At 36.3% G+C, this 20,123-nt stretch overlaps 2 protein-coding genes and 1 long non-coding RNA gene across 3 annotated transcripts; 1 reads left to right on the top strand and 2 right to left on the bottom strand.

Annotated features, from left to right (window-relative positions):
* Positions 1 to 4,254: 4,254 nt before the first annotated feature.
* Positions 4,255 to 8,876, top strand: LOC136999709 (putative nuclease HARBI1). Its single transcript, XM_067354272.1, has 6 exons — positions 4,255 to 5,354; positions 5,465 to 5,644; positions 6,376 to 6,458; positions 7,339 to 7,523; positions 7,875 to 8,280; positions 8,742 to 8,876. The coding sequence occupies exons 1-6, from the start codon at positions 5,143 to 5,145 to the stop codon at positions 8,858 to 8,860; spliced, it is 1,185 nt and encodes a 394-aa protein (XP_067210373.1). The 5' UTR covers positions 4,255 to 5,142; the 3' UTR covers positions 8,861 to 8,876.
* A 118-nt stretch (positions 8,877 to 8,994) lies between these two features.
* LOC105668112 (uncharacterized) lies at positions 8,995 to 12,153 on the bottom strand. Its single transcript, XM_067354267.1, has 6 exons — positions 10,611 to 12,153; positions 10,366 to 10,434; positions 10,229 to 10,302; positions 9,748 to 10,004; positions 9,472 to 9,592; positions 8,995 to 9,389 (listed from the first exon to the last, which is right to left on the bottom strand). Exons 1-3 carry the CDS (start codon positions 10,711 to 10,713, stop codon positions 10,244 to 10,246), a joined length of 231 nt encoding a protein of 76 aa, XP_067210368.1. The 5' UTR covers positions 10,714 to 12,153; the 3' UTR covers positions 8,995 to 9,389; positions 9,472 to 9,592; positions 9,748 to 10,004; positions 10,229 to 10,243.
* A 5,023-nt stretch (positions 12,154 to 17,176) lies between these two features.
* Positions 17,177 to 18,272, bottom strand: LOC105669380 (uncharacterized). Its single transcript, XR_010890028.1, has 4 exons — positions 18,170 to 18,272; positions 17,809 to 17,922; positions 17,329 to 17,444; positions 17,177 to 17,239 (listed from the first exon to the last, which is right to left on the bottom strand). It is a non-coding gene; the product is annotated as an uncharacterized lncRNA (long non-coding RNA).
* Positions 18,273 to 20,123: the final 1,851 nt, after the last annotated feature.

Genomic DNA, 20,123 nt, shown 5'->3' with positions numbered 1-20,123 from the left:
TTCCATTAAGATATACAGGGTGTTTCATTTTAATCTAGCCAGGCGAATATTTCAAACGCTGTTGAGTTTACAGAAAAATGTTTCAGACAAAAGTTGTAGGGTTCGGAGGGGGACACAAAATGGTGGGCTTGAGTTTTTGATGAAGGTAAAATTGAAGGTTATATGAAGGTCAACTTTGTTTTTTTAAATAAAATGTAGTATTTTTTATTGCATATTCTGAAAGAACATAAAATTCTGCATTAAAATTGTTTGACACGTTTTTCATGAAAATCCATAATTTTTGAGGAAATTTAGCAAATTTAGCAACCCCGAAAGTGAGAGGCAAGGGGACTCACGTAAATCAAGCACCCTGATGGAATCAGATTTTCGTCACGTCCACGCCAGTGATTCCAGGTAACTCTAAGAACGAGAAATGTTCATGAACATGTACAAATTGATGCATGATTCTTTTTACGAAAAACAAACATTTTTTCTTTAAATGCTAAATTCAATTACAATAAATGCTCGAAATGATGACCTTCCATTTCGATGCATTTATTAACTCGAGCTTGGAATGCTTGTACACATGTAGAAAGTGTATCTGGCGTTATTTGTGCGCAAGCATATCTAATACGTTCCACCATGTTTTCTCGAGTATTTGGTACTTCTGTATACACTTTTTCTTTAAGGTAACATAAAATTATTTCAACTTTCTCCTCTAAAGATAAATAATCCATTATTTATTTATTGAAATAAAGAACGCGTCCGTAAAAAAACAAGTAGCTAGCGTACGTATTACTGAAATTTACTTGACTTGAAATTTAAAGAATCCAGTTATTGAAGAATTGTTCTGACTTAATTTCTTTCATTTATTTTGTTTCTCCTTTTCAGTATTTTCAGTATTTCAGAAATTTACTACATATATAGATGCCTTATAGTTTTGGTACGCTAGCTACTTGTTTTTTTACAGACGCGTTCTTTATTTCAGCAAATAAATAATGGATTATTTATTTTTAGAGAAAAAAGTTAAAATAATTTTGAAATAATTTTGAAAGTTGAAATAATTTTATGTTACCTAAAAAAAAAAGTGTATACAGAAGTATCAAATACTCGAAAAAACATGGTGGAACGTATTAGATATGCTTGCGCACAAATAACGCCAGATACACTTTCTACATGTGTACAAGCATTCCAAGCTCGAGTTAATAAATGCATCGAAATGGAAGGTCATCATTTCGAGCATTTATTGTAATTGAATAGTGAGAGGCGAGGGGATTCACCGAAATAAAGCACCCCGATGGTGAGAGAAAATGGCAAAAACTAATTTTCACTGATTACAGCGCCATCTATCACGATTCGAAAAAATGTCTCGGACAAAACTTACGTATTTTTTTCCAAGGAATCCGAATCTGCAATAAAAAATGGGGGTTTCCATTTGAAATTTTAAAGTTGCCACCCGCCCCACCCCCAAGGGGCGGTGGGGGCGGGTTAATTTTTACACAGGCAGACGTCCCCCTTGATATTAAAAATATTAAAAGTTTATTTGGGACATTTTTTCGTACAATGCTTATTTTTCGAAATATTTAGTTGTCTCAAGTTAAATGGGACACCTTGTATATTTTTTTCTCGATAAGATATGTGTACGAGAGCCTTCGGTCTCTCGTAGCAGAGAAAAAATATTTATTTATACCGGTTCGTTCTTTCGCGTTCCTGACGGCAGGTTTGCGCTTGAAAATAAAAGATCCGCCTCGTGGGTTTCACAAGTCTTTATTTTCACAAAACCCGACGATCAGTCTCGACGCCGAACTCATTCGCGCGCTCGCGTTACAAAGTCTTTCGTCGCGATTCACTCGCGTTGCACGTCCGTGCTCGCTGCTCTCTCGTCTCGGACTCTGACTCGGCATGCAGCAACCGGCGCGTAGACGACGCTAGCCGCCGAAAATCTACCTATCAGCGATCGACACCGCGAACTTGGTAACAAGCTGCCAATAGTAATAAGCGTTAGAAAAGCTAAACTAAGCGTTTTTCAGCTACTTCTTATGCGGACAATAACTAGCAGTCTGTAGGCCGTTTCGCACGAAATAAATAAACAGCGGTGAAAAAAAGGCTGACGAATTCTCGAAGCTTCGAACTAAGCGGAATTCTCGCCTTATGATTTGTAACCCTGAACAATATGTAACGGACAAATTTCCATTGGAGATCTCTTTGAGTTTTACCGACTGATCGTGAAAAAGTTGCGCAAAAAAGAACCGTGTAGAACGTAGGATGTAACATTATGTTACTGTCACTTTGTGTTTGCCGGGATTTTACATAAAATCCCATTGAAGAACATACGTCTTGTTTTTTTTTACAGATGTAAACTACTATTAACTTTCTTTAATTCTAAATTTATTACGCATTATAACTGGAAACATGGAATATATGAAGAAAATAAAATACGTGAATTACATAAAGTAATTTTTAATGACACTTGCGTACAAATGACTAAAAAACGGTTGTGCTTTTTGATAGAAATGATCTTATTGCTTATAGCCGCACAAAAAACGGTACTTTAAAAAAAGAGGTTGTCAAAATTTGTGATTCTTTGATTGGTGACGTTACATATCGCAATGATGTAATTATAAATTGTCATAAGTGAGTATTTATTTATGCACTTTGTTATATTTCTTTTTTTTTAACAAAAATTCTTGCAGAGATGGTAGTATTAGATTCTGGAAAATTCAATCACGGGGAAAAAATATAAATTATTTTGCACAATTAAAAATACAGAGCAAAGAACATGATGATACTATTAATCTATTAGATGCAACATCTCAACATATTATATTAGGTTGTTATGGAGTCACAAATGCTACAATAAAGGTAAAAGAATTAAAAATTTTGTAATAATGCTATGTTGTAGTATGTAAAAAATCCATTCTTATTTAGTTACAGAAAAATATATATGAAAAAGGTGGTTGTGTGGAAAGAAACCAAATATTTTATAGGAAGAACGGTCATGTGAGTTCAATTTCATTTGACCCTATAGAAACGAAATTTGCTGCTAATATCTATGATCAAGAAGATCGTCGAAACTCGGTTGTAATTTATGATATTGATAAAAGGTAAGTTATATTTTAATTAATTAATCGGTTTCTACAGATGTTCGATTAAACATTGACTATATTTGTGCCATTGAGTTATATAACATACTGGAAAGAGCCTTGAAGGAGTGGAATTGGTTCAACTGGCCAAAAGAGAGATATATTGTCGGGGGTTGTTTGTCTTCTTTGCAACGTTTTTGATTGGCTAGCAATAATTATCTGTATTGTAAAGTCAGAACTAAAAACATTCTTCAAAAAATTCTATTTCTTTGAAGACAATTTTTAACCATAATTAAGAGATCTATAAAAATTTATATAAATAATATATATTATAATTATCATCATCAACCTTTTTACGAATAAAATCATGGACACACAGCCATTAACTGCTATTGAGGCGTTTTTAATAATGGTAAAAAACGTAAACGGAGACAGACATTCCCCGGTCACTATTGGAGTTATCCACTTTCAGCCGTTTTGAAGTTAAAAATTAGCAGAATGTGTTTGCGAGACCAATTGTCACATCCTGATAAAGAATTTGTTTTTATATTGACGTCCTCATAACCACCGTGATCTTGTCTGAATCATCCTCCGATCTTGCCTTTGTTGGCCAGATCACCTGTCGATTTTGCCTTCATTAGCCAAATTACCTGCCGATCGTGTCTTTATTGACTGAACCGATTTTACCTTCGTTGACTGGACATCTTACCATAAAAACCTCGATAACTTCGAACCGCCTGACCCAAAGTGAATAAAATTATAGTGTTTTGAATAGGTGACTAGAAGGACTATAAGTATATGCAATCAAAAATAGGGAGTTTCATTTAAAAAATTCAAAGTGACCTTGTTCTGATCTTGGCGACGCCATCCAAGGTCAAACTGATAAAATCAGTAAATAAATTTTTTTAAACCTCACAACTTTTATCTGAAACAGTTTTTAATAAAACTAATATTTTTCGAGATATTCTGGGGTTTCGACCTTTTTTATACACTATTATAGTTTAGTGAGCGGGATGGTCCACTATGAAAAAGAGAGAGCTACATTAGACGGGGATGTCTGTTTTATGTTTACCTTTGTTTTTAATATCCTACCATAACGATAGGAAATGTGAAAGTAAAACAGACCTCTCTGTCTACCATTGTTATTCTTTGGCCACAAACACATTGGTTCTTATGGGAAAGGCTCATTCTAGTATATGCCCGCATATGCGCTTTACAAAACGCAGCCTATATACATATATATGGTTTAGTAATGTAACTTGTTGCAGCATAACGCATGCGATCTAGTAAATTATTAGAAATGCTGTGTGCTGTTTGATGCATTTTTAGAGTTGTGTGAAGTTAGCCTATCTAATAAAAATTTTTTATTTTTTTCAATTCTTATGCGTCAAATCGATTGATAGAAAATTGATTGTTGGTCCCAATTATGCCTTTTAGAATGATTGTTGGTGGATTATATATTAATTATAACAAAATAATAATTTTGAATAGCGCACATATTGCACATGGGCGACTATCAACCGTGAAGTTAGTCACTCTGGAAATAATCCCACACAGAACATGACATCCAATGGACGTCCATATAATCTCCATAACTCCATACTACATCTATCTCTGCGACGGATATTAGTTAGATTTCCATTAGAAATCCATATTATCTCCATGATAAATGACGTCTATAAATCCATCATAGATGTCTATTAGATATCTGTTATCGATGTTTGATAGAAGTATCAGTATCCATAGTAACGAATATTGTTAGGGCATCGTCGATGTCAAACGTTTCGGCTGATCATTCAACCATCTTCAGTGCTAACGTTACAAATCTGTTTAGTAGAAAGATTGTGGTTTCAATTCGTCATTTATAAAATTATTTGGAAATAAAGTCACAAATATGATTGCGAGATAGTCTTGTTTATGTAGGTGTTAACAGAATGTCACCATGGGTGCATTCCGATATTCACTGCCAGTGCTGCGAACGTGACGTCATAAAGCAGTGCTGGAAATGCGTTCCTTAATTGTTCCTATTACTTTTTTCGCCCTATAACGGAACAATATTCGCAGTATTCGTACTGCAAAGATGGCTGCTTCAATGACAACAACAACTAGTTTAACAATTTTACAAGCCGTAAAATTATTTGATTCATCCGAATCAGATTCTGATACAGATAAAGAAGACGAAAGTGTATTATTTTGTATAACAAAAAAAAGTTTGATACCACGAGCGCGCTGCAAAAATTATATGGAAATAGTAGATTCTTTTACAGACGATAAATTTAAAAGACATTTTCGGTAAGTAAATTATATATAAATTAATATTTTTAATATGTAAATAATAGCACACTAGTGTACTAGTAAAAAAGCATTGTATAAACCACACTTTTTGTATTAATAATATAAAGAAAATCTATTAAAATAATTATTTATTATTTTAGTATGAAACAAAAGACCTATAATTTTGTATTAGAATTATTACGACCACAGTTATGTAAGCAAAATAACAGATATGGAAAGTATCCAATATCCCCTGAAAAGCAATTACTTATAGCCATCTGGTTTATGAGTACACCAAGTTCCTATAGGTAAATATTATAATTTGTAATTGTTCGCGAAACCAAAACTGAGGCTGGTTTATCTGTCGGAACTTAATAAAGAGGCGCTGGAAGCACTCTGAATGAATGCAGGTGTCGATGGCGGTAATTAGGTAGCGGATTAGAGCGATAGAGAACGGTGAGAGGAAGGCAGAGAGAAAGAGATAGAAAGACTTGTTGTCGTCCGCAGAGCGAGACGACGATCTCGGAAAGTGAGCAAGAACTCTGAGAGACAGAGATAGGCAGAAAAACGGAAAAATGGAGAAGGCAATAGAATCTCGAGAGATGTCGCGAAATAATGTCCGGTTGCACTCAATAAATTTGCAAGTTTAGAAATGCGTTTATTTCTATTAAATTAACTACATAAGAGCCACCTTATGTAAGTCTGAGATCAAACACTCGCGACTTTTCGAACGTTTTCTATTTGAATTTTCGTTTTTGCTCCGTATCACATTCAAAGAACTTCTGGCCCCGGAATCGAGGAAGCGCTTTATATACGCTGCTTGGTTTTGCCTTGGTGGCTCGAGAGGGGCACAGAGCGCTTGTTAGAATTTTGAAAGAAACGGCTATGTAACCAAAACAAATATCGGCCTTGTTTACAGGTAAACGATGATTGAACGGACGGTAGGACAAGTAATTATTTTCACGCGATCGCTAACAGTAATATATAAAAGTATGTGTGCTTAATATGTTAGAAATATTTAACAAATATTTTTTGTAAGGTGTGTTTCTGATAGATTTGATGTCGGTACAGCTACAGCGTGGCGAAGTGTTCAAAAAGTGGTGAATGCTTTATACAGGGTGGGCCATTTTAATCCATCCACGCAAATTTCTTTGTAAGTAAGCCAAATACAGAAAAATGGTTCAGACAAAAGTTGTTTAGGACAATGGGGGTCACCTATTTGTGCTAGTGACTTTGATCTTGAAGTCAATTTTCAAGGTCATTTGAAGGTCAGTTATTTTTTTAAATGGAAACCCCTATATTTGATTCCAAAATCTAATAGCTGGTGTCAAGAGCTTTTCAAAACACTATAATGAAGTTATTTTTTATTAAGTACTTTTCGAGGTATGAGGCTTGTAAATTATAGTATTTTGACATAAAATACAATATATCTTGTAAAACATTCAATTTTTGGGAATCTTACTTTAATACTTTTATGCATAAAATAATGAGACGAATCAATTCGTATAAAGAAAACACATAGTTGCTTTCAAGAAAAAATATGTAGTTTGCAACATGCAACTGCATATCTTTTCTTGAAAGCAACTATGTATTTTCTTTATACCAATTGATTCGTCTCATTATTTTATGCATAAAAGTATTAAGGTAAGATTCCCAAAAATTGAATGTTTTACAAGATATTTTGTATTTTATGTCAAAATACTATAATTTACAAGCCTCATAACTCGAAAAGTACTTAATAAAAAATAATTTAATTATAGTGTTTTGAAAAGCTCTTGACACCAGCTATTAGATTTTGGAATCAAAAATAGGGGTTTTCATTTAAAAAAATAACTCTGACCTTTAAATGACCTTGAAAATTGACTTCAAGGTCAAAGTCTAGCACAAATAGGTGACCCCCATTGTCCTGAACAACTTTTGTCTGAACCATTTTTCTGTATTTGGCTTACTTACAGAGAAATTTGCGTGGATGGATTAAAATGGCCCACCCTGTATAGCAAAGTGGCAACATTTATTCACTGGCCAACTTTGGAAGAATGTGAACAAAGTATCGAAACAATTCGAAGAAATTATGGTTTTCCTGGAGTAATCGATGCAATAGACGGAACTCATATAAAAATTATTGCTCCAAGAGAAAGCAGTGATTTCTATATAAATAGAAAAGGGTTTCACTCCATTCAATTACAAGTAAAAGGAATAAATATTTGTAGATATTATTTACAGCATATTTTAACATTATAATTTGATTTATAGCATATTCTAACATTATAATTTTATATAGTTTTGAATTTTTTTTTTTGCTTTAAGAATATACATGTTATATACTGTGTGTACATAATATATATGTATATTGAATGTTGTGTTAAGCTTGTATAAGATGACGAATTGAGATTGAAATTAAATTGGAATTCAGTTTATTAGAACAAAAAAAGCCAATCTAATTTTGTGGACTTTATTTCGATTGGTCTTTAATTTTAATCCTAATCTGTAGTTTGATATGGACTGACGATTAATAATAAAATCACACATATTTCACAGATAGTTTGTAATGAACGGCTACAATTTATACACTGCTATGCAGGAGAAGCAGGTAATGTACACGACATGCGTGCTTTCCGACTGTCAAATTTCGATACAATGTGTACGGATAATAATTTCCCAAACGACAGCCACATATTGGGTGATGCAGCCTATCGCCTCACAAAATATATAATGGTACCGTTTAAAGATAACGGTCATCTATCTGAACGTCAGTTAATTTTTAATAAACGTCTTTCGTCTGCTCGAATGATAGTCGAACGTTCAATAGGTTTATTAAAAGGTCGTTTTCGAAGCATTTTAGATACACTTCCACTGTATAAAACTAAATTAATACCTAAATATATCATTGCATGTTGTATTTTGCACAACATATGTTTGTTACACGATGATATAATAGACCAGGGCTGCACAACTCAGGCGAGCCGACTAGCCAAGTAGTAACGCTGCGATATTTCCGACGTCCCCACCATTGACCGCGCGCCTATCACTATATCTCGCGCCAACCTCTATATCTACATACGTATGCTTGAATTATTAGGTGCAAATAAATATTTATATTTCCAATTATTTTGAAAATGTCTATTTTCTTTATCGATTTTTCGCTGCATATTGAAAATTATGCGGTAGTTCTTATATAGCGATGCGCGATGCGTACGAAATAAAGAGCTGTGAACTGTGTCTCGAGAGAAACAAAAACGATCGATGCACGGGTCGATATTACCACCACAACCATACTCTGGCGGCTGCTCCGCCAGCGCTTTAGGCGATAATGGGGGAAGCCTTTACGCTACGAGTGAAGGCAGGGGAATAAACGCAATAGCCAAGCGTGGCTACTGGGCCGCCAGTTGTGCAGCCCTGTAATAGACATTCCTATAATTGTAAATGAACGCAATTGTGCACAAGTACCGTTAGAAGATACACAAAGAAAAGGAATTGATAAGAGAAATGCAATTATGTATTTGTTATCACAAAATGCTTTTTAATTATATTTATGTTACAAAAATGTGTACATCATACATACACGTGTATCACAAAAAATATAATAATAGCGTATGACAATAAAAACTTTGTACTTTCAACTTTGTACTTTGAAGTTGTTTTTAATAAACCCTCTAAATTCTTAAAACTAAAAACATTGCATTTAGATGACACAGAATAAACTCATTTTCTATATAACTAATAAAGAAAACTAAAAACTAATACAATTTACATTATATCACAATCTTTGCATTGCACATATTTAAAATAAACTTATAAGATCATAGATAATATTATATTACTAATATTTAGTATAAAATGTAAAAAAAAACAATTTAAAAAATACCTTTCATAATTTCTAATTTTCAGACTTATTTCCATTTTCTATTACTCTCTCTAATAAATTTTCCATTCGTTGAAAGGCGAGTAGTTTCTCCTCATGCTATTTTGCTCGAGTTTCTCTTCGTTTAGCTCGTTCTTCCTTGCTAAATAATATATAATCATTTATAACTGAACACAGTTTAGTTTTTTTGGCTGAAATTTTAAATATATATTGTATGTATTTATGCTCGTAGACATTAATTTTAAATCTACTATAAGACGTATATTATATTACCTTTTTCTGGAAGATTTTTTTTTTCTTGTAAATCATTTTCACTTTCTGTTTCATTTAAGTGTGATCCTGCAACAGCTAAAGGTTGCATCCAGGGTTTCTCACCAAATAACTCTTGCATTATCTGTATGTGATGTAAAAACCAAAATGTCTAACTTAAAATCATTAAATTATTAAAAATATAATATTGCATTATAATTGAACCAATATAATATTGCATTATAATAGAACCATTATTATGACATATATAATTGAACCAAAAAATGTAAATAATTTTACCTCTAAATATTCTCAATCTTTCCGATTATTACCACTTTTCTTGTTGTGATCCATAATACATTTATATGTTCATTTTAAAGATTGTAATTTTGTTGTGCATTTCATACCACTTATGCTATGTCCTTCTTCTTGCATAAGACTTGCAATATAATCCCAATGTTTCTTTATTGTACCTTTTCCACCAACAAATTTAGCCTGATGTTGACGATATAGTTCCAATAATAAAAGAGTTTCTTGTTTTGTCCATGCATGTGTACCTACAATATGATTCAACAGAAATTAGGTAATTCTTTGATTAAAACGGTGTCTACAATAGAGTAGTAAGTTTTAAGTCGTAAGAAAATTGATCAATCAGTCAATTATTCTTCTGTGATTGTAAGTGCCTGTAAGTGATTAATTTTTTATAACTTAAAGCTTATAACTATTGTTGACATCACTTAATATACGAGTATTTTGGTACTATGTAAATTTCTATGGATACCTTCTGCACTTGTATTCAGACTGACAGCTTCTTGTTGCTACTGGTACTACTGATCTGACTGCTACTAGGACTTGCTAAAATTAATAATTATTATGTCGCATGTGAAATTTGATACTACTTTTTTAACAATTGTTTACCTTGTGATGTAGTACAACTTATTCGTTGAGTTCTTGCCTGCTGCAATAATTGCATAGCAAAAGTTGAATCTAAAAATAAATAAAATATAAGTATTTTTTAATATTTTAGATATTTCTATAAGAAAAAACAGCAGTTTTAAGGCTGGGTTTTATTTAACCTCTCATGCTTCGCGGAAGGTTAATTTTTTGTTGAACGTCTTTCTGTTGAATGATTTATCTATTTTGTATTTTATCCATTTTCTTACCGTTTCGTGCTCTGGTTGCATCCGCGCTGGTTACTATTAGGTCGAATTCTTCATTGGTTTCTTCGTCTATCAAACATAACACTTCATCCCTCGTACCCGCCATTTTTCTACTGCAAATGCCTTACCTCGCCACAGTGCAGTGATGCGATATTTCCCACAGCGGTCCCGGCTCCGCTGCCTCACACAACCTTACAGAAGCGCTACGTCACGTATCCGTGTGAGCTCGGCCGTTCAACCAATGGAAGAGAGCGAACGCTCCCTTCCACCGAGCCGACACAACAGACGATAAATGCATGCTACTTGCATGTTAAAAGCAAGCGTTTCTGATTCAGAAAAGAAATTCTGAGGCGAGTGGCTGGAATATTAGAGATCACCTGTTCGAAACCTGTTTCGTGCAACTTTTTTTTCTTTTTTCCACATTTGTTTCTAACATAGTAAATTATTAGATAATATTTTTTTGCCCAAAAAAATAATATTTTCTATTTATTATTAATATTCGCATATATTAAACTAACAATTTTAGAAATAATACAGATCTGCTATTGTTAATAGAAAAATGAAGTTATTTTACAATGTTGCAACAAAGTGCTAATTTAACATATGCGAATATTTTTAATAAAGATAAAATAATTTTTTTTAGCCAAAAACATTATCTAATAATTTACTTAAAATAAATATCAAAAAAGGAAAAAAAGTTACAAAATCACAGTTTTCAAACACGAGATTTTTAATATTCTTGCCATTCGCCTTACTCGTTTAGCCATGCTTGTTATTTTACATTTATCAACATGAAAGATTACACGCATGCAAAGCTTTTAATTATTTATTTTAAACTACTGCATATTAGCAAGATTACAGCAGTAACTACATATACATGTACTGTGGAGATTAGTGGAGGAGCACAGTAGCATATTAAAAATGCAGTCAAATAGATATAGATTGGTAATTTTATTAGTACTATTAATAAGTAGTGGTCTTCCGCACCACCTTTGAGGTTCCACTTATGGCGCGTTCGATTTTTTTTTTAAGTGGATCGTCGCCTGAAGCCCTATTGTACCACTTTCTTTACACCTGTTATTTACAGGTTAAAATAATTTACAGTAGTTGACACTATATTTTTGTATCTATATACTTACTGTACTTTGTATACTCACTGTACTTGTACTTTTGCGCGTTGCGCGTATATTGGCGAGTTGGGAAAATTACTTACTTTATAATTTTTTATAAATACAAAATATATTTTGTATTTATTATGCCTGCAATGCTATCAAGAGTAATGAGAAATACAAGGTGTCCCATTTTAAACAATCCACTCAAATATCTCAGAAACACCGAGTTAAATAAAAAAAATTTTTAAATAAAAGTTGTAGGATTTGGAGAGGGAAAAAATATAGGGATATTTGTTTGACCTTGGATAGAAGCGCTTCTGAGATTTGAAGGTTATTTTTATTTTTTTAAATGGAACCACTTTAATTTTTTTATATAAATCGATTTCTCATAATATTTGTCGTAAAAAGTTATAAAACTAGGATGGCCAAAAATTGAATAGTTTACAAGATATTTTATACTTTAATTTGACATAATTTTACATAAACTATAAAATATCTCGTTAAATATTCATTTTTCAATTATCTTACATCAACACTTTTATGCACAAAATAATGAGAGGAATCAATTGGTATAAAAAAACACATAGTTGTCTTTAAGAAAAAATCTAGCAGAGCTATATTTAAGCTATATTTAGCAGATATGATATAATATACTTTCTTCTTAAATATATAAACTTTTTTCTTAAAGTCAACTATGTATTTTTTTACACCAATTGATTCCTCTCATTATTTTGTGCATAAAAGTGTTGATGTAAGATAATTGAAAAATGAATATTTAACGAGATATTTTATAGTTTATGTAAAATTATGTCAAATTAAAGTATAAAATATCTTGTAAACCATTCAATTTTTGGTCATCCTAGTTTTATAACTTTTTACGACAAATATTATGAGGAATCGATTTATATAAAAAAATTAAAGTGGTTCCATTTAAAAAAACAAAAATGACCTTCAAATCTCAGAAGCGCTTCCATCCAAGGTCAAACAAATATCCCTATATTTTTTCCCTCTCCAATTCCTACAACTTTTATTTAAAAAATTTTTTTATTTAACTCGGTGTTTCTGAGATATTTGAGTGGATTGTTTAAAATGGGACACCTTGTATTTCTCATTACTCTTGATAGCATTGCAGGCATAATAAATACAAAATATATTTTGTATTTATAAAAAATTATAAAGTAAGTAATTTTCCCAACTCGCCAATATACGCGCAACGCGCAAAAGTACAAGTACAGTGAGTATACAAAGTACAGTAAGTATATAGATACAAAAATATAGATACAAAGTATATAGATACAAAAAAATATGTTTATTTTGACCAATTACTATGGGAAAATCCTCACACTATTCTTACATTGACTAAGGATTATATTAAAAAGATAGATATTGTAAGACGCAAGCGATAATGACCGATAGACGGCGCCAGCTGACGGCAGCCAGATATTCGAGGGCAGCGCCTCGGATAAAATAGATCCTGCGCGCACGCACTCCCGCTCCTTGATTTATTGTATCTTAAATAATAACGTGTAAAAGATTCGAGAATCTTCGAGGAAGTCGACCTGCGAGAGAGCCGGAGATCGAATCTCACTCTCTATCGCCGATCAACCGAGAACAGTCGCAGAAAACGATAAAATATAGAGAGGCAGTCGTGTCGGTAGAATAGGCATTTTTGGACTTAGTCGAAATCGCAGTATTGTACTAATAAGTGAAATTATATATATTGTTAATATCAAGTAGTTTCTGTGTCGAGTCATTTCAAGAACCATCCTGCAATTTATCCGTTTCAACCGAACTATAGCTTTAACGAACTAAATAAATAATAAGGTCGCGTATAGGACGTAACCGTCGAATACATTCAAACAAATTCAGAACAGTCGGATTATTTCTTTATTAAGAAAGTCAGAGTCTTACAACTCAGAAGTGGGATAACGGGCTCATTTAACCCGTGTCGAAAATTTAAAAAAAAAAAAAAAAAAAAAAAAGTCGAACATTGCCGTGTCGTGCCGAGAATAAAAAGGGCTTTTCAAGCCGCGAAGTGTCGAAGTCGATAAAATCGCTGCCGTGTCGAGTCGGAAAGGCTTTTTGAGTCTAGAAAAAAATAAAGACGATTTTAAAGACATTGTCGAGTCGTAACGAACTATCGTAATGCCAAAGACAAGATCTATGCTCGATCGAGAAGATCTGGAGCAAGCTTCTTTAGAAGCAATTCAAAGGGAGGCTCGGCGGTATCAAATACCGGTAATCCAAGACCGAGACCTCCTCATTGAGCATATTCTCACCCACCTTGAGAGGGTTGGGCCGTCGGAAAGGGCGTTAGACGAGCAACAGGCAGTTGGAGAAGTCCACGTCCCAGCAGCATCGTCAGCAAGGCGTACGATCGTGGCGGAGCCGCTTACGTCGGAGATGTTCCGTCAGGCGATGTCGGACATCTCCACGTCGATCCTGAAGCAACAGCAGGAGCTTCAGCAGCAGAACCAGCAGTTCATGATGCAAATACTGCAGCAGCTGGCGCCGAGGGCGGGAAACGTCCAGGTGGTCCAGTCAGTCGGAGAGGCAGACCCAGGTAGCCCTGAATCATTAAGCCGCAATGAAGGTAATGTGTCGAACAATCTTAATTCAGCGATTAACGGACAAATGAATATTAGTGCGCATACGTTACCGGCGGGAAATGCAGTCAGTTGGTTGGCCTCTCAAATACCTGAATTTAGTGGCGGTGAGGACGAAAACGTTGCCGTGTGGTCGAGACGGGTCGACCAAGTTGCCGTCATTCACGGCGCGTCGGACGGGATTACATTGCTGGCCGCGTCCAGTAAATTGACGAAGTTCGCACGGCAATGGTATGAAATCCAAACGGGAGATGTGATAGGGTCTTGGCTAGCCCTAAAAAATGATTTAAATAAGATGTTCGATAAAAAAGTGCCGTACTATAAAGCTATGCAGAAGGTCGAAACGCGGAAGTGGAACGCGCATAGGGAAACGTTCGACCAGTACGCGATAGCCAAACTCGCGTTACTCAATAATTTAAATTTGCCGACAAAGGACGTAATTCATTTACTTATCGGAGGAATTACACAGAGTTCGCTGAGAGCCATAGCTCTCTCGATCGCCGGCGACTCGATTGAGGACTTTTTAGTAAAAATGCGCCGTATCGCGGAAGGTGGACTCGATACCGAAAGAAAACCCGGTTCAACGGTGAACGCGTCGAGAAACTCTAACAGTAATCTGTGCCGAAATTGTGGGAAGAAAGGGCATTCTCATAAAGAATGTCGAGGTGACGCCACCTGCTTTTATTGCAAAGCGAAGGGTCACCGTCAATTCGATTGCCTCGTGCTTAAGAGCAAGGGCGACGGGAAGCCGACGCTGCAAGCACGTCACGCGACGAGCTATACAGCAGCAGCTGTTTCGTCTGCGGCATCGAGCGATGACGTCGTGGCAATCGTCGCAGAACCAGCAGACGACAGATTAGAGCTGTCCCAGCCGACGACTAAAATCACGAGCATCTGTAATCAAGAATGCGATTTAGATGCGCTAGTCGATACCGGCAGTCCGGTATCTTTCGTAAATAACAAGGTTTTTGCTAAATACATAAAGCCTAAAAACTTTGAAATTCTACCGGCGGAAAAGGAATTAATTAGTTTAAGTAAAATACCGTTGAAGGTTGAGGGGATTGTGTCGGCGGTAGTAGCGATAAAAGAGATCGAAAACAAAACATTCAAGATCCCTCTGTATATATTAAATGAGTCGTACTCGGGCGATATGATCTTAGGTTGCGACTTCTTTAACGACAACAGGCTCACTTTAATTTACAAATACGATGACGCGTCAACAAGCCGAGTCAGCTTGTTCGAGCAATTACCGCTTTGCATAGAAGATAAACAAGTACCCGACCTTCAGCGCAAATTAGAAAATAACGTTAATAATGTAGATATAAGATTTAAAGATAAGTTAATTAGCGTTTTGGTAGAATTAGAGAAAATGAATGTCGAGCCGATAGACGATAGTTATAAAGTAGAAGTGATCTTACGTGATCCTTCGATCTACGCGTTTGCGCCGCGACGCTTCGCATATGCCGAACGCCTTCAGATAAGGGAGATCACAGATGATCTTTTGCAGCGGGGAATTATCCGTCCAAGCGTCTCACCGTATTGCGCGCGGGTAATCCCTGTGAGAAAGAAAGGCGGTAACATTAGATTATGTGTCGATTTAAGGCCGCTAAACAGTAGAGTCCAGAAACAAAAATACCCGTTTCCGGGGATTGAAGATTGCTTGTCGCGTTTGTCGAACAAATCTGTTTTCACGTTGTTGGATCTGAAAGATGGGTTCCACCAGATAGAGGTGCACCCGAATTCAACGCGGTACTTCTCGTTTGCGACGCCCGACGGGCAATTCGAGTACACGCGCTTACCTTTCGGGTACTCGGAAGCGCCCGCTGAATTCCAGAAGCGCGTAATACAGATTTTGAATCCATTGATCCGCGCGGATAAAATTTTAGTCTATATCGATGATATCTTAATTCCCACGGAAACGGTAGAGCAAAATTTCAAGATTCTAAAAGAGGTACTTTACCTTTTAAAGCAATATCGTTTCGAGCTGAATTATAATAAATGTATTTTTTTGAAGAGTGAAATCGAATTTTTAGGATATGTTATTTCGGCAGACGGCATAACGTTGAGTCCGAGACACACAGAGTCTGTAAAGAGCTTTAGACAGCCAAGAAACGTGCACGAGGTGCAACGATTTCTCGGGTTGGCTAGCTACTTTAGGAAATTTATAAAAAATTTCGCGATTAAGGCGAAGCCGTTGCACAGTCTTTTAAAAAAAGATTCTGTTTTTATCTCCGATGCGGAATGCATAAGAGCATTTGAACAATTAAAAAATGAACTTACCTCAGCGCCGGTATTAGCACTTTATAACCCGGCCCTGGACACGGAACTGCACACTGATGCAAGCAGTCTGGGCCTGGGCGCAATACTGCTTCAGAAGCAAAACGACGGTAGATGGTGTCCGGTTGCGTATTTCAGTCAGGCCACAAATAGCGCTGAAACGAGATACCACAGCTTTGAGCTAGAAATGCTAGCAATCGTTAGAGCGATTGAGCGATTCCATTTATATCTTTTCGGGCTAGATTTTATAATTGTTACCGACTGTAATGCCTTGGTGCATGCGGTAAACAAGGCTAATCTTAACCCGCGTATAGCGAGATGGACGCTCACTTTACAAAATTATCGATTTAAGGTTACGCACCGACCGGGCACACGAATGGCGCATGTAGATGCACTCAGCCGATGCGCGGCGTACGTGCACGAACTGCCGCTGGAAAGGGAGCTCGAATTCCGTCAGCTCTCAGACGCTAGATTAAAAAAAATATGCGATGAGTTAGAGATTGCCGATAGCGATAAGTTCGAACTTATTGATGGTTTGCTATATTATAAATTAAATGGGAATACATACTTTGTCGTACCGGAAGCGATGGAAATCAGCGTGATACGAGCACATCACGACGAAATGGCACACTGCGGGCTAGAAAAAACCATTAAGGGAGTCACACAAAATTTCTGGTTTCCCTCTATGCGCAAAAAAATTTATAGTTATATCGAAAATTGCCTCACCTGCGTAATGGCAAATAATTCCGTCACGCGTTTCGAGGGAGAGACGAGTCTTTATCCCTCAGCGTCTGCGCCGTTCGAGATATTGCATCTCGACCATTTCGGACCGTTACAGGAAACTGCAGACAAGCATAAACATATTCTTGTAATAGTGGATGCGTTCACTAGGTTTTGCTGGTTGTTTCCCACGCGGTCCACGACATCTAAGGAAGTTGTAGTTAAATTGGAAAATTTATTCGCGACGTTCGGTAGACCGAAAGAGTTTCAGATAGAGGGACGGCCTTTACCTCAAAGGAATTTGCCGATGCAATGGAGAAATTCAAACTAAAACACAGAAAGGTTTCAGTAGCAGCCCTATGGGCTAATGGGACGGTAGAACGCGTCAATAGGTTTATCAAGTCATCGCTTACGAAGATGATAAACTCACCGAGTGAATGGAAAAATAGTTTGAACACACTACAATATGTGATTAATAACACATACCACGCAGTCACGAAGTCGAGCCCGTCGAAGCTGCTATTTGGTTTCGAGCAGCGCAGCCATGCCGATCACGAGTTAGCTCGCTTCACCAAGGCACTGGTGAGTCAGGATACGGACCTGGAGAAAGACCGAGACGCGTCACGACAAGCGGCGCGAAACGCAACAGACTCAATCCGAGCTTACAATAAGAAATATCGCGATGCGAAGTTAAAGAAAGCAACTGTACATGACGTAGGCGACTATGTAATGATCAAAAAAACAAAGGCTACTCCGGGTGAAAGCGCGAAATTGCGCCCGAAATTCGTAGGGCCGTACGTAATCAAAAAGATTCTAGGAAATAATCGTTATGTGGTTCAGGACATACCGGGCTTTAACGTAACGGCGAAGCCGCTCAATACGATTTTGTCGTGCGATCGCCTTAAGCCTTGGATCCGTTGCAGTCCTCCCGATGAACCGGCAAATGAATGCCAATCTACGGAATAATTTTATTGTTAGGTTAATTGTTAATTATTAAAAGAAAATATTACTGTATGTTTAATCTAAAATACCGAAGCTATTAAGGTATAAAACTTACCACAGACTTGTAAAAATTAAATGTCGAATCGGCTACAACGAACTGTCTCACTTCAGTTCACAATTCCGCACACAAAATTAATTGCGCAATAATTGCACATGAAAGAACTTCGGGACGAAGTCCAGTGCCAGAACGGCCGAGCTGTAAGACGCAAGCGATAATGACCGATAGACGGCGCCAGCTGACGGCAGCCAGATATTCGAGGGCAGCGCCTCGGATAAAATAGATCCTGCGCGCACGCACTCCCGCTCCTTGATTTATTGTATCTTAAATAATAACGTGTAAAAGATTCGAGAATCTTCGAGGAAGTCGACCTGCGAGAGAGCCGGAGATCGAATCTCACTCTCTATCGCCGATCAACCGAGAACAGTCGCAGAAAACGATAAAATATAGAGAGGCAGTCGTGTCGGTAGAATAGGCATTTTTGGACTTAGTCGAAATCGCAGTATTGTACTAATAAGTGAAATTATATATATTGTTAATATCAAGTAGTTTCTGTGTCGAGTCATTTCAAGAACCATCCTGCAATTTATCCGTTTCAACCGAACTATAGCTTTAACGAACTTAATAAATAATAAGGTCGCGTATAGGACGTAACCGTCGAATACATTCAAACAAATTCAGAACAGTCGGATTATTTCTTTATTAAGAAAGTCAGAGTCTTACAATATGAGGTAATCAGTGAACTCTATACATAATGGAATGAGCACCAAGTAGGGATTTGCTTAATGACTCCAAACCGAGAGAGAAAAAGTTTAAGGGGTAATGTTTATTCTGTCTCGCACATTTATCTAAATGAAAAAATAATAATCTCCATAGCAGGGGATGCCTTCACTGTCTCTTTATCGGTTTTCTGTCTCACAAACAAACTCGGCTGGCTTTAATGGCGGTGCTTATTCCAGTATGTACCCAGCAAACACAGAACATTGCAGTAACATTGCGGCAATGTTACAACATTGCAGCAACATTATTGCAATATTGCAACATTGCCACAATGTTGTTGCAAGGTTCTGTGTTTGCTGGGTATAGAGTTCACTAAAGTTAATAAATTTATTATTAACACTAAGGGCAGTATTCATAGTTCATTCGTATATTTAAGATCGTCCTAAGTCATCGTCGTCGTCGTTTTAAGACACTAATATGGCTTTCTGTTTGGTTCGTAGCATCTTAAGATTATTTTTAAAACGATTTTAAATATAAGAACGGACTATAAATATGGCTCTTAAATGGCCATTTTATTTAGTTATATTCACTACTGTGATTTCAGAACATCCGAATTTGTTCATATACTTCATTCATTCGAAAGAGGAATTATGATCACTTAACATGTTTCTTATCAGATTATTTATACACTATTATGACGGGGACACATAATGGTAAAGTTAATTTATGGGATCAGAGACAAAGTATTCCCATTGTAACGATGCATGCATCGTCACGGCTACAGATCGAACATTGTCCGTAGCCAACAAAGGGCGCATCGAGCGCCGATAAACGCTTCTAATAAACACCGGCGGTCAATCGCCGGAATGTCCCCCCACAACCGACCGTTCCGAAAAATTACCAGGTGGGGGTCCGCCGACTAGGCCGCCGATACTTGCCGATCCTAAGCCAGTCGGGCGACAGTCGGGTATAAAAGAGGCCCGGCTGTACGCCTTTTTACCAGATCCTGTTCGCTGCTCGCCAGCGAACATCCGATCCTTTTGCGAGCGAACTCGCAATCCATCGAGAGCACTCGGAGCCT

This window comes from Linepithema humile, chromosome 1 (assembly GCF_040581485.1).
Source record: "Linepithema humile isolate Giens D197 chromosome 1, Lhum_UNIL_v1.0, whole genome shotgun sequence".
NCBI classification, from domain to species: domain Eukaryota; kingdom Metazoa; phylum Arthropoda; class Insecta; order Hymenoptera; family Formicidae; genus Linepithema; species Linepithema humile.
Note: the sequence above shows the minus strand (reverse complement) of the source record. Positions and strands in the feature narration are given on the sequence as shown.

Excerpts from the sequence above, each read along its gene's own strand:
- LOC136999709 (XM_067354272.1), top strand. The coding sequence starts at position 5,143 with ATGGCTGCTTCAATGACAACAACAACTAGTTTAACAATTTTACAAGCC. Across the intron at positions 5,645-6,375 it reads AGTACACCAAGTTCCTATAG|GTGTGTTTCTGATAGATTTG; the intron begins GTAAATATTATA and ends ATTTTTTGTAAG. Across the intron at positions 6,459-7,338 it reads GAATGCTTTATACAGGGTGG|TGGCAACATTTATTCACTGG; the intron begins GCCATTTTAATC and ends TGTATAGCAAAG.
- LOC105668112 (XM_067354267.1), bottom strand. The coding sequence starts at position 10,713 with ATGGCGGGTACGAGGGATGAAGTGTTATGTTTGATAGACGAAGAAACC. Across the intron at positions 10,435-10,610 it reads TGCAACCAGAGCACGAAACG|ATTCAACTTTTGCTATGCAA; the intron begins GTAAGAAAATGG and ends ATTTATTTTTAG. Across the intron at positions 10,303-10,365 it reads AAGTTGTACTACATCACAAG|CAAGTCCTAGTAGCAGTCAG; the intron begins GTAAACAATTGT and ends TATTAATTTTAG.